General features: G+C 44.2%; 1 protein-coding gene across 5 annotated transcripts in view; it reads right to left on the bottom strand.

Moving 5' to 3' along the window:
* LCMT2 (leucine carboxyl methyltransferase 2) overlaps positions 1-14,190 on the bottom strand; it is a 517,091-nt gene that overhangs the window by 11,694 nt on the left and 491,207 nt on the right. For all 5 annotated transcript variants that reach the window (XM_065596795.1, XM_065596780.1, XM_008176240.4 and 2 more), the window contains 3 exons: positions 4,193-4,380; positions 3,966-4,101; positions 2,749-3,229 (listed from right to left, as the gene is read on the bottom strand). In XM_065596795.1, coding sequence (XP_065452867.1) covers positions 3,062-3,229; positions 3,966-4,101; positions 4,193-4,380 — 492 coding nt within the window. In that variant the 3' untranslated portion in view covers positions 2,749-3,061. The remainder of the gene's footprint in view (positions 1-2,748; positions 3,230-3,965; positions 4,102-4,192; positions 4,381-14,190) is intronic.

The following is a 14,190-nucleotide window of genomic DNA, read 5'->3' as shown; positions in this document are numbered from 1 at the left end:
TCTCCTCTAAGTGCTTCAGAATTGATTCCTTGAGGACCTGCTCCATGATTTTTCCAGGGACTGAGGTGAGGCTGACTGGCCTGTAGTTCCCCGGATCCTCCTTCTTCCCTTTTTTAAAAGATGGGCACTACATTAGCCTTTTTCCAGTCATCCGGGACCTCCCCCGATCGCCATGAGTTTTCAAAGATAATGGCCAATGGCTCTGCAATCACATATGCCAACTCCTTTAGCACCCTCGGATGCAGCGCATCCGGCTCCATGGACTTGTGCTCGTCCAGTTTTTCTAAATAGTCCTGAACCACTTCTTTCTCCACAGAGGGCTGGTGGTGCATTCCCCAAAGATAACAGGAACACACTGACCCATCTTAAGGATAAGGTCACGATGACAGCATGATGAATAGAAATGTTTTAATCACGCCAACATATACAAGGCAATGGGTGGCACCCTGATACGTCAGGGGCAATACATAAAAATAAATAAATAAATGGAGATATCCCATCTCCTAGAACTGGAAGGGACCTTGAAAGGTCATTGAGTCCAGCCCCCTGCCTTCACTAGCAGGACCAAGTACTGATTTTGCCTCAGATCCCTAAGTGGCCCCCTCAAGGACTGAACTCACAACCCTGGGTTTAACAGGCTAATGCTCAAACCACTGAGCTATCCCTCGCCCACATAATTTGTTTGTATCTGTGTATAAAGATATATCTCAGAGGGAGTGTCTTTGGCCAGCCTAGGAACCAGTGGAAAGTCCCACCACTGACTGAGCTATGTCCATTGTCACGGGTATACATGTCTTAGTATCCTCATAGAGTCTGCCAGGTGCTATTACCGTGCTTCGTCGACAATAAACCTGGCCGGGCACCTTCGTACCTTAACGGATTTTGTGGTCATTGGGCGGTGCGCTCAAGGTCTGCTGTGCCAGCTATCTGCGCAGAGCTGGAACAGCACACAGGGAGAACACACACACAGCTGAACATCTGACGACAAGTGGATATAGTGTACTTAGATTTTCAAAAAGCCTTTGACAAGGACCCTCATCAAAGGCTCTTAAGCAAAATAAGATGTCATGGGATAAGAGAGAAGGTCCTCTCTGGATCAGTAATTGGTTAAAAGATAGGAAACAAAGGGTAGGAATAACATATTCACAAATGATCTGAAAAATGGGGTAAAACAGTTAGGTGGCAAAATTTGCAGATACAAAACTACTCAAGATAGTTAAGTCCCAGGCAGACTGCAAAGAGCTACAAAAGGATCTCACAAAACTGGGTGACTGGGCAACAAAATGGCAGATGACATTCAATGTTGATAAATGCAAAGTATTGCACATTGGAAAACATAATCCCAACTATACATATAAAATGATGGGGTCTAAATTAGCTGTTGCCACTCAAGAAAGAGATCTTGGAGTCATTATGGATAGTTCTCTGAAAACATCCACTCAATGTGCAGCGGCAGTCCAAAAAGCGAACAGAATACTGGGAATAATTAAGAAAGGGATAAATAAGATGACGGAAAATATCATATTGCCTCTAAATAAATCCATGGTACACCCACATTTTGAATACTGCATGCAGATGCGGTCGCCCCATCTCTAAAAAGATATATTGGAATTGGAAAAGGTTCAGAAAAGGGCAACAAAAATGATTAGGGGTATGAAACTGCTTCTGAATGAGGAGAGATTAATAAGATTTGGACTTTTCAACTTGGAAAAGAGACAACTAAGGGGGGGCAGGGCCGGCTCCAGGCACCAGCTTACCAAGCTGGTGCTTGGGGCGGCCACTTCGGAGAGGGGTGGTACGTCCAGCTGTTCAGCGGCAATTCAGCGGACGGTCCCTCACTCCTGCTTGGAGCAAAAGACCTCCCGCCGAATTGCCGCCACAGATCGCGATCGCGGCTTTTTTGTTTGTTTGTTTGTTTGTTTGGCTGGTTGGGGCGGCCAAAACCCTGGAGTCGGCCCTGAGGGGGGGTATGATAAAGGTCTATAAAATCATGACTGGTGTGGAGTAAGTAAATAAGGAACTGTTATTTACTCGTTCTCATAACTGAAGAACTAGGAATCACCAAATGAAATTAATAGGCAGCAGGTTTAAAACAAACAAAAGGAAGTATTTCTTCACACTATGCACCGTCAACCTGTGGAACTCTTTGCTAGAAGATGTTGTGAAGGCCAAGACTATAACAGGGTTCAAAAAAGAACTAGATACGCTCATGGCTATCAACCAGGGTGGGCAGGGATGGTGTCCCTAGCCTCTGTTTTCCAGAAGCTGGGAACGGGTGACAGGGGATGGATCACTTGATTATTACCTGTTCTGTTCATTCCCTCTGGGGCACCTGGCATTGGCTAGTCTGACCCAGTGTGGCCCTTTTTATGTTCTCTTCTACATCTCCAGAGATTCTGGCATCACCCTACCCAACAGCTATGGTGGTGACTGATTGCTTTGATGGAACAGGGAAACTGCCTATAATGGGATGGGAGTGCATCAGGATACGTGAGGCATGAGCTGCAGGGCTGAGTCCGCATAGTGTCTTCCCTACACTAGACAAATATTTTGCCCCCAGCACCCCTGAAACCCGCCCACAATCTTTGGCTAATTGTGGTTCTACTGCATACCCTAGGAATTAGGCCGGCTCCCTCATTTCATCCAGAGGGGTTGTGGCACCAGCACAAAAAGCAGCTTTGGGATGATTTTTTATTTTACTATGTAAAATAATGAGAGAGAACAATAGAAAAAAAGTAGGATACATACATGTATGCAATGCCGGCCACTCTTCCCAGAGTCACTGCTCAGACCACCATGCTGTCACATCACCTCTCTGGGTCTTCAGCCACTTTTCAACTCCCCCACTGCCCCAGGCTCATGTTGCTGTTCTATGTCCTTGGGCCTCCCCACTGCCATCAGGCCAGATTACTGCTCTGGGTGGCAATCCCTTGTGGGACCACATCACCGGCTTGGGCTGCAGTACACCCACTTCTGCCACAGGGCCACCTGGCCTCTGCGGTATGCAATTGCACCATCTTCCCATGCTGCAGCTCTGTGGTTCTATCCTGGTTTACTCCTATCACTGACTGGTCAGGATGTTGCTGAGGCCTAAGCAGACGGGGTGCAGGTTGAGATGGGTCCCGAAGGAGAAGCAGTTCCCACCACCACCAATGAGCAGCAGCTCTCTTTTGTCTGGCAGGAAGATGCTGCTGTGATTGTGCAGCATTAATGGCCACTTCAGGGACACCTGGAAAAGAACAAGAGTCCTGTGGGGGAAACGTACACTGTCTGTTCCAGGCAAGCTGGCCAGACAGGCACTGGAGAGGTGCATGGAGGCCAAGAGGGAGCACGGGAAGTGGTGGTGGTAGGGTGCATGGACAAAGTGCTCAAAGCCTGGGAGGTGGAGGGAGACTGGGTGCTCAGAGACCCAGAGTGTGTGGATCAGCCCAACAATTCAGAATTCTTTGCTAGAAGAAAGAGCAGGGGACAGAGCAGGGGCAGGGACCAGGCTGCTGAAAGAAGTTTATTTATGGAAGCCAATGACCTTTCACAAATTACAAAAAAAGTTCTAAGGAAAGAGGAGCCTCCTCTAGCCCACCCCAGCCGTAGCCCTCTGTCTCCTCCCATTCAGCTTCCCAAAGGCAGCATCCTTGATCCTGATCTCTCCTCTTCCCACAGACTCTGTGACTCGTATGGCCTGGCCCATCATGGACTCTCCCTCCTCTAGGCTTGGCTATGGCAGCTCCTCACCGTTTGGCCTCGCTGAGCCCCAGAATCCCATTTCTGCTGAGATCCTCATCCACTCTGGCCAGGCTGAGTCTAGCTGGCAGATGCAGCAGCATCCTATTCTGGTCCCAATTTATCCCCTTCTGTATTCTCTATTCCAGGGGCCTGGTCAGTGACAATCAACAGAGCCCAGGAGACTTCTCCTTCCTTCGTGGAACACAGATTCCTCCTGGAAAGAGGGTTGTGTCAGTACTTACTGTGTCAATCTGATAATCCAAGCTGAAACCCGTCATCAGGTCAATCACAGTCACACCGGGTACTGATGCAGAGTGAAGCCATACTCCCCCCACAAGCAGGAGTTTCCCATCATGTACATGGGCAGTGTGTGAATACCTGTGGAGAGAGTTCAGAGAGAGACAACTCCAATGATGAGGAGAGTGAGAGATAGGGCATGTACTCATTGTCCCATGGGATTGTCACTGACCTGGGGATGAAAGGAGGGTGAGTCTCTACATCCTGCCACTGAAAGCCACTCCCAGTCGGTCTCAGAAAGAGCACTGAGTTCAACGGTTGCCCAGCTGCTCCCAGGCCCCCTGCAATGAGTGCTCCCCCGTCCCAGCTGCAGGCGCTGTGAGAGTGACGGCCTTCAGGGACTGGCCCCCCAACAGGAATCTAGACAAGCAGAACACAATGAGCTGTAGGTTCAGGGGATCAGGAGCAAGGAGAATGTTTGTCCTCCCCGCTCACCCCCAGCCATCCCCACAGGATTAATCTTTCCTTTTCTCACCACCTAGGGATCTGGCATTCTCCCCTCAAGGAGAGAACTGGACGAAGATTGGGTATGGCTGAAGGTGAAGTGAACCTCGGGGAAGACATGCCCAGTTCCCCACTGGAGGGAGGATTCTGTCTAATCTATTTCCAGCATTTATAAGGCCCCCATTACCAGAGCATCTGAGCACCTCACAATTTTTAGCATATCTGGTCTCATACCCCTGAGAGGTAACGTAGCTCTTTGTAACACCTCTTCATCAGCCTCTCACCTATACTGTCTCGCATGACCATCTCATAAACAAACTAGGGAAATACAACCTAGAGGGAGCTACTATAAGGTGGGTGCATAACTGGTTGGAAAACCGTTCCGAGAATAGTTATCAATGGTTCACAGTCATGCTGGAAGAGCATAATGAGTGGGGTCCTGCAGAGATCAATTCTGGGACCGGTTCTGTTCAATATCTTCATCAATGATTTAGATAATGGCATAGAGAGTACACTTATAAAGTCTGCAGACGATACCAAGCTGGAAGGGGTTGCAAGTGCTTTGGAGGATAGGATTAAAATTCAAAATGATCTGGAGAAATGGTCTGAAGTAAATAGGATGAAATTCAATAAGGACAAATGCAAAGTACTCCACTTAGGAAGGAACAATCAGTTGCACACTTACAAAATGGGAAATGACTGCCTAGGAAGGAGTACTACGGAAAGGGATCTGGGGGTCATAGTGGATAACAAGCTAAATATGAGTCAACAGCATAACGCTGTTGCAAAAAAAGCAAACATCATTCTGGGATGTATTAGCAGGAGTGTTGTAAGCAAGACACGAGAAGTAATTCTTCCGCTCTACTCCACTCTGATTAGGCCTCAACTGGAGTATTGTGTCCAGTTCTGGGCACCACGTTTCAGGAAGGATGTGGACAAATTGGAGAGAGTCCAGAAAAGAGCAACAAAAATGATGAAAGGTCTAGAAAACATGACCTATCAGGGAAGATTGAAAAAACTGGGTTTGTTTAGTCTGGAAAAGAGAAGACTGAGAGGGGACATAACAGTTTTCAAGTACGTAAAAGGTTGTTACATGGAGTAGGAAGAAAAATTGTTCTTGTTAACCTCTGAGGATAGGACAAGAAGCAATGGGCTTAAATTGCAGCAAGGGTGGTTTAGGTTGGACATTAGGAAAAGCTTCCTAACCGTCAGGGTGGTTAAGCACTGGAATAAATTGTCTAGGAAGGTTGTGAAATCTCCATCATTGGAGGTTTTTAAGAGCAAGTTAGACAAACACCTGTGTGACGCTCTGTACCTCGGGGGAAACACCCTACACCACCATGTTCATCCTTATAATCATAGAATCATAGACTATCAGGGTTGGAAGGGACCTCAGGAGGTCATCTAGTCCAACCCCCTGCTCAAAGCAGGACCAATTCCAAACTAAATCATCCCAGCCAGGGCTTTGTCAAGCCTGACCTTAAAAATCTCTAAGGAAGGAGATTCCACCACCTCCCTAGGTAACCCATTCCAGTGCTTCACCACCCTCCTAGTGAAAACCTATTATTTTTCCTAATATCCAACCTAAACCTCCCCCACTGCAACTTGAGACCATTACTCCTTGTTCTGTCAACTGCTACCACTGAGAACAGTCTAGATCCATCCTCTTTGGAACCCCCTTTCAGGTAGGTGAAAGCAGCTATCAAATCCCCCCTCATTCTTCTCTTCTGTAGACTAAACAATCCCAGTTCCCTCAGCCTCTCCTCATAAGTAATGTGCTCCAGACCCCTAATCATTTTTTGTTGCCCTCCGTTGGACTCTTTCCAATTTTTCCTCATCCTTGTAGTGTGGGTCCCAAAACTGGACACAGTACTCCAGATGAGGCCTCACCAATGTCGAATAGAGGAGAACGATCACGTCCCTCGATCTGCTGGCAATGCCCCTACTTATACAGCTCAAAATGCCAATAGCCTTCTTGGCAACAAGGGCACACTGTTGACTCATATCCAGCTTCTCGTCCACTGTAACCCCTAGGTCCTTTTCTGCAGAACTGCTTCCTAGCCATTCGGTCCCTAGTCTCTAACAGTGAATGGGATTCTTCTGTCCTAAGTGCAGGACTCTGCACTTGTCCTTGTTGAACCTCATCAGGTTTCTTTTGGCCTAATCCTCTAATTTGTCTAGGTCCCTCTGTATCCGATCCCTACCCTCCAGCGTACCTACCACTCCTCCCAGTTTAGTGTCATCTGCAAACTTGCTGAGAGTGCAGTCCACGCCATCCTCCAGATCGTTAATGAAGATATTGAACAAAACCAGCCCCAGGACCGACCCTTGGGGCACTCCACTTGAAACTGGTTGCCAACTAGACATGGAGCTGTTGATCACTACCTGTTGAGCTCGATGATCTAGACAGCTTTCTATCCACCTTATAGTCCATTCATCCAGCCCATACTTCTTTAACTTGCTGGCAAGAATACTGTGGGAGACTGTATCGAAAGCTTTGCTAAAGTCAAGGAATAACACATCCACTGCTTTCCCCTCATCCACAGAGCCAGTTATCTCCTCATAGAAGACAATTAGGTTAGTCAGGCATGACTTGCCCTTGGTGAATCCATGCTGACTGTTCCTGATTACTTTCCTCTCCTCTAAGTGCTTCAGAATTGATTCCTTGAGGACCTGCTCCATGATTTTTCCAGGGACTGAGGTGAGGCTGACTGGTATGATTGTGTGGTATCCAATGCAAAATTTGTCATGTCGGGTGTCTTCAAAAGGCTCATGATGCACTGAGCATTGTTGTTATAGTGATGTTATACGTTATAATTTCATGTATATAGTTATGAGGCTGAAAATATGTCCCCATCGCTTAAAACAAGCCCAGGCAAAACTCTCCAAGAGCAGAGGGGCAGTTCACACCTCATTAGGGCATGTATGGGACAAACCCAGCCCAGCCTCACAGGAACAAAGGACAGTGGCCTAGGCAGCAACAAAGGATCTGTTGGACTCTTGACTGAATCACCCCCCTTTTCTTAGTCAGTGTGGGACTGCGATGAGGTAATGCTCAGCTGACCCTGAAGTGGGAGGGGGGCAAAGCCAAGAGGGAAGAAAGAACATGATAAAAGGGAGTAACGTTTGCCATGCTTTTCCCTCTCTCTTCCATCTCCATCTACAGCCATCACCACCAAGTGACTGAAGCACTGATCAAAGGGGAGAACCTGGCTGAAGGGCAACCAGCCAGCCTGTGGCGAGAAGCATCTATGTTTGTAAGGGCACTGAAAGTGTTAAGATCAGTTTAAAAGAAGAACAGGAGGACTTGTGGCACCTTAGAGACTAACAAATTTATTAGAGCATAAGCTTTCGTGGACTACAGCCCACTTCTTCGGATGCATATAGAATGGAACATATATTGAGGAGATATATATACACACAGACAGAGAGCATAAACAGGTGGGAGTTGTCTTACCACCTCTGAGAGGCCAATTAATTAAGAGAAAACAAACTTTTGAAGTGATAATCAAGCTAGCTCAGTACAGACAGTTAGATAACAAGTGTGAGAATACTTACAAGGGGAGATAGATTCAATGTTTGTAATGGCTCAGCCATTCCCAGTCTTTATTCAAACCGGAGTTGATTGTGTCTAGTTTGCATATCAATTCTAGCTCAGCAGTTTCTCGTTGGAGTCTGTTTTTGAAGTTTTTCTGTTGTAATATAGCCACCCGCAGGTCTGTCACTGAATGACCAGACAGGTTAAAGTGTTCTCCCACTGGTTTTTGAGTATTTTGATTCCTGATGTCAGATTTGTGTCCATTAATTCTTTGCGTAGAGACTGTCCGGTTTGGCCAATGTACATGGCAGAGGGGCATTGCTGGCACATTGGCCAAACCGGACAGTCTCTACGCAAAAGAATTAATGGACACAAATCTGACATCAGGAATCAAAATACTCAAAAACCAGTGGGAGAACACTTTAACCTGTCTGGTCATTCAGTGACAGACCTGCGGGTGGCTATATTACAACAGAAAAACTTCAAAAACAGACTCCAACGAGAAACTGCTGAGCTAGAATTGATATGCAAACTAGACACAATCAACTCCGGTTTGAATAAAGACTGGGAATGGCTGAGCCATTACAAACATTGAATCTATCTCCCCTTGTAAGTATTCTCACACTTGTTATCTAACTGTCTGTACTGAGCTAGCTTGATTATCACTTCAAAAGTTTGTTTTCTCTTAATTAATTGGCCTCTCAGAGGTGGTAAGACAACTCCCACCTGTTTATGCTCTCTGTCTGTGTGTATATATATCTCCTCAATATATGTTCCATTCTATATGCATCCGAAGAAGTGGGCTGTAGTCCACGAAAGCTTATGCTCTAATAAATTTGTTAGTCTCTAAGGTGCCACAAGTCCTCCTGTTCTTCTTTTTGCGGATACAGACTAACACGGCTGCTACTCTGAAAAAAGATCAGTTTAGAATGTGTTTTGCTTTTATTTCATTTGACCAAATCTGACTTCTTGTGCTTTGACTTATAATCACTTAAAATCTATCTTTGTAGTTAATAAATGTGTTTGTTTATTCTACCTGAAGCAGTGTGTTTTGTTTGAAGCATGTCAGAGACTCCCCTTGGGATAATAAGCCTGGTACATATCAATTTCTTTGTTAAATTGACGAACTCCTATAAGCTTGCAGTGTCCAACAGGCATAACTGGACACTACAAGATGGAGGTTCCTAGGGCTGTGTCTGGGACCGGAGATATTGGCTAGTGTTGTTCAGTTGTACAATCCAAGGAGTAGCTTACATGCCAGAGGCTATGTGTGAACAGCCCAGGAGTGAGGGTTCTCACAGCAGAGCAGGGTAAGGCTGGCTCCCAGAGTCAAGGATTAGAGTGACCTAGCAGAGCACTAGTCCAGATAATACAAGGGGAACATCTCCTCTAATGGCTCAGATATCTCCTCAGTCAGCTCCTTGAGTATTCAAGGATGCATTTCATCAGGCCCTGGTGACTTGAAGGCATCCAATTTGTCCAAGTAACTTTTAACTTGTTCTATCCCTATTTTAGCCTCTTCTGATCCTACCTCATTTTCATTGGTATTCACTATGTTAGACGTCCAATCACCACCAACCTTCTTGGTGAAAACCAAAACAAAGAAGTCATTAAGCACCTCTGCCATTTCCACATTTTCTGTTATTATTCCCCCCCCCCCATTGAGTAATGGGCCTACCCTGTCCTTGGTCTTCCTCTTGCTTCTAATGTATTTGTAGAATGTTTTCTTGTTACCCTTATGTCTCTAGCTAGTTTGATCTCATTTTGTACTTTGGCCTTTCTAATTTTGTCCCTACATACTTGTGTTATTTGTTTATATTCATCCTTTCTAATTTGACCTAGTTTCCACTTTTTGTAGGACTCTTTTTTTATTTTTAGATCATTGAAGATCTCCTGGTTAAGCCACTGTGGTTTCTTGCCATACTTCCTCTCTTTCCTACACAGTGGAATAGTTTCCTCTTGTGCCCTTAATAATGTTTCTTTGAAAAACTGCCAACTGTCTCTATTGATTTTTCCCTTAGACTTGTTTCCCATGGGATCTTACCTACCACCTCCCTGAGTTTGCTAAAGTCTGCCTTCTTGAAATCCATTGTCTTTAGTTTGCTGTTCTCCCTCCTACCATTCCTTAGAATCACGAACTCTATCATTTCATGATCACTTTCACACAAGCTGCCTTCTACTTCCAAATTCTCAACCAGTTCCTCCATAATTGTCAAAATCAAATCTAGAACAGCCTCTCCCCAAGTAGCTGTCTCCACCTTCTGAAATAAAAAATTGTCTCCAATACATTCCAAGAACTTATTTGATAATCTGTGCCCTGTTGTGTTATTTTCCTAACAGATGTCTGGGCAGGTGAAGTCCCCCATCACCACCAAGTCCTGCGCTTTGGATGATTTTGTTCACTGTTTAAGCCTCATCCATCTCTTCTTTCTGGTTAGGTGGTCTGTAGTAGACCCCTACCATGACATCACCCTTGTTTTAATGTTGACATTTAAGTTCCTGTGGCACAGACTCCTGTTTCCAAAACCATAGGTAGAGGTCAGTGAATTCCCTGATGGCCCCCACTTTTGAAGATTTCCAAAGAAATATCATCTGGACCCAATGCTTTGCCATTTGTCATTTGCTTAACAGCTTTCCACACTTCAGATATGTTCAGCAGAATTGAGAGGTGGTCTTGAATTGGAAGTTGTTCAAGATCATCAAGAGCGGATGCTGACATGGTGGTTGGGCAGTTAAGCACCTCTTTGAAGTGTTCAGCCCATGCTTTCTGAATTTGTCCACAATCAATCAACAGCAGTGACTCATCTGCATTCCAGATAGAAGTGGTACCATTAGAGTGAAGACTGTACATGGTCTTCAGCTCATCAAAAAAACCTATTTGGAGTCTTTTGGTCTGCCACTGATTGAAGCTGCTCAGCTTTCATGTTTTCAACAGCTATCTTTTGTGGCAAAACTTGCCATCTTTTTAATAGATGAGTTTTTATTGTTTATCCATAACGGGTGAAGAGCATGCATGCATGGATGTCAGGAGTTGCTTTATCTCAGTGTCATTTTTGTCAAACCAGTCCTGAGGTTTCCTGTTTACGAAGCTGAGGACTTCTTTAGATACATCAAATGCTGTTTCCTTAAAAGATGACCAGGCAAAGTGAGTGTTCATTATGTCTGACTGAGAAAGTGTGTTTAGAACTTCACATTTTTTAATAAGTCTTGTGCATGTGAGCTCAGATTTCATTATGTGCACACTGAGCTTGGGTACTGGAGAGTGACGACATCTGCGCTGTTTTAATTGGAGGAGCACTGTCATTTTACATCGCACAAGTCGAGGATCAGACCACATGTATGCTCCCCACATTGTACAGGTGATTTTTACATACTCATGGTCTTGTTGGTGTACAATGATAGAGTCAATTAAATGCCAATGACAAGAGTGGGGATGCATCCATGTTGTTTTGTGCTTCATTGTTTGTTGAAATATCATGTTTGTGATAACCAACTGGTTCTCCGTGCACTTTGTGATGAGTAGTGTGCTATTTGAGTTCTCTTCCCCACACCATGTTTACCAATCATTATACACAAGAACATAAATATGGCCATACTGGGTCAGACCAGTGATCCATCTAGCCCAGTATCCTTCCTTCTGATAGCGGCCAGTGCCAGATACTTCAGAGGGAATGAACAGAACAAGGCAATTATCGAGTGATTCATCCCATCATCCAGTCCCAGCTTCAGCAAGTTAGAGGTTATGGGGCACCTGAAGCATGGGACTGTACTCCTGACCATCTTGGCTAGTAGCAGATGGTGCCAACAGTGGCTATCAATTTATCTAATTCTTTTATTGAACCCAATTATACTTTTGGCCTTCACACCATCCCCTGGCAACAAGTTACACAGATTGACTGCGTGTTGGGTGAAGTAGTACTTCCTTTTGTTTGTTTTAAACCTGCTGCCTATTATTTTCATTGCGTGATCCCGGTTCTTCTGTTATGTGAAGGGGTAAATAATACTTCCCTATTCACTTTTTCCACACTAGTCATGATGTTATAGACCTCTATCATATCCTCCCTTAACTGTCTCTTTTCTAAGCTGAAAAATCCCAGTCTTTTTACTCTCTCCTCGTATGAAAGCTGTTCCATACCCTTAATCATTTATGTTGCCCTTTTCTGTACCTTTTTCAATTCCAATATATCTTTTTTGAGATGAAGAGACCAAAACTTTACACAGTATTCAAGATGTGGCTGTACCATGGATTTGTATAGTGGCAGTATGATATTTTCTGTCTTATTATCTATCCCTTTCCTAATGGTTCCTAACCCAGTTAGCTTTTTTCACTGTTGTTGCACACTAAGCTGATGTTTTCAGAGTACTATCCATGATTTTCTTTCTTGAGTGGTTAACAGCTCATTTAGAACCCATTATTTTGTATACTTAGCTGGAATTATGTTTTCCCATGTGCGTTACACTTTGCACTTATCAACACTGATTTTCATCTGCGATTTTCTTGACCAGTCACCCAGGTTTGTGAGATCCCTTTGTAACTCTTTGCAGTTAGCTTTGGACTTAACTATCTTGAGTAATTTTCCATCATCTGACAACTTTGCCACCTCATTGTTTACCTCCTTTTCCAGATCATTTATGAATATGTTGAGATTCCCCAATTTACCATTTTCCATCATGAAAACTGATCATTTATTCCTTCCCTCTGTTTCCTGTCTTTTAACCCGTTACTGATTCATGAGAGGACCTTCCCTCTTATCCCATGACAGGTATGTTGTGAAGAGCCTTCGATGTGGGATCTTGTCAAAGGCTTTCTCAAAATCAAGATACGATATTCCAACTGGATCACCCTTGCCCACATGCTGGTTGACACCTTCAAAGAATTCTAACAGATTGGTGAGACATGATTTGCTTTTACAAAAGCCATGTTGACTTTTCCCCAACATATCATGTTCATCTATGTGTCTGATAATTCTGTTCTTCATTATAGTTTCAACTAATTTGCCTTGTACTGAAGTTGGGTTTACCAGCTTATAATTGCCAGAAGAGGCCCTGCCTAGACCCCCCCTTTTTTTTTTTTTCAAAGTGGTGTTAGATTGGCTATCCTCAAGTCATCTGGTAGAGGCTGATTTAAGTTATAGGTTACATATTAAAAGCTGTGGAATACAGGAGATCAGACTATATGATCTAATGTCCCTTCTGACCATAACATGTATGAAATGTAGAGAAAGACACCTCCTACCTCGATATAACGCTGTCCTCGGGAGCCAAAAAATCTTACCGCGTTATAGGTGAAACTGCGTTCTATCGAACTTGCTTTGATCCGCTGGAGTGCACAGCCCCGCCCCCCCCCCCCCCCCGGAGCACTGCTTTACCGCGTTATATCAGAATTTGTGTTATATCGGGTTGCGTTATATCGGGGTAGAGGTGTACTACTATCCCCATTGTACAGACAGAGAACTCAAATACAGAGAGACTAAATGAGTTGCCCAAGGTCACACATGCAGTCTGTGGCAGAGCAGGGGATTGAATCTTGGTCTCCTGCATCCCAGGTTTGTACCCAAACTGGACAATTCTCCCCAGGCACTAGCAGTGCCCATTTCTGTTTCCATGTACAGGATGGCTGCTTCACAGGGTGGAGAGAAGCTTATGGGGTTTTGGGGTTTTTTTTAATAAAAAATTTTGATTTTTAAAATTTATATTAAATACTTTTCTTTTTTTAAAATACTTATTTAAAATTAAATCTGAAATTATTACAACCTATGTTGTAAGGTCTAAATTTAAGGTAATCTATTACAATAATTAAAATGAAATAAAAATCATCATCAAGTAGTACATGTTTGCTGCTGAAGTTTTAAAGAAAGTCAAACCACTGAACTGGTGGAAGTCACTGGCTAAGCACCTAGAGCACCAGAATTTGCTGAAGTGCCAAACCAGCTTTTAACAGCAGTATCCTCTTCTGTAGGTGCAAAGAGAATATTTTCTCCGTTTCAGTTTATTCAACTAGTTCAGTTTAATGAATAGTTCATTCAAAGTTGAGAAACCGATAGGGAGCTGAAAAAGCAGGAAAGCTTGTTTTCCGCTTCCAATCTATGAATAAAAATAAGGTGAGGATGAAAACTGCTGGTTCCAAAATCTTGAAAGACCTGGTGACTAGAAATCTTGTTGTTGTGGAATGTTGTTGCTGGTGCAGT

The sequence above is a fragment of the Chrysemys picta genome, chromosome 1 (genome assembly GCF_011386835.1).
Source record: "Chrysemys picta bellii isolate R12L10 chromosome 1, ASM1138683v2, whole genome shotgun sequence".
NCBI lineage: Eukaryota > Metazoa > Chordata > Testudines > Emydidae > Chrysemys > Chrysemys picta.
This window is presented reverse-complemented; position numbering and strand designations above follow the sequence as displayed.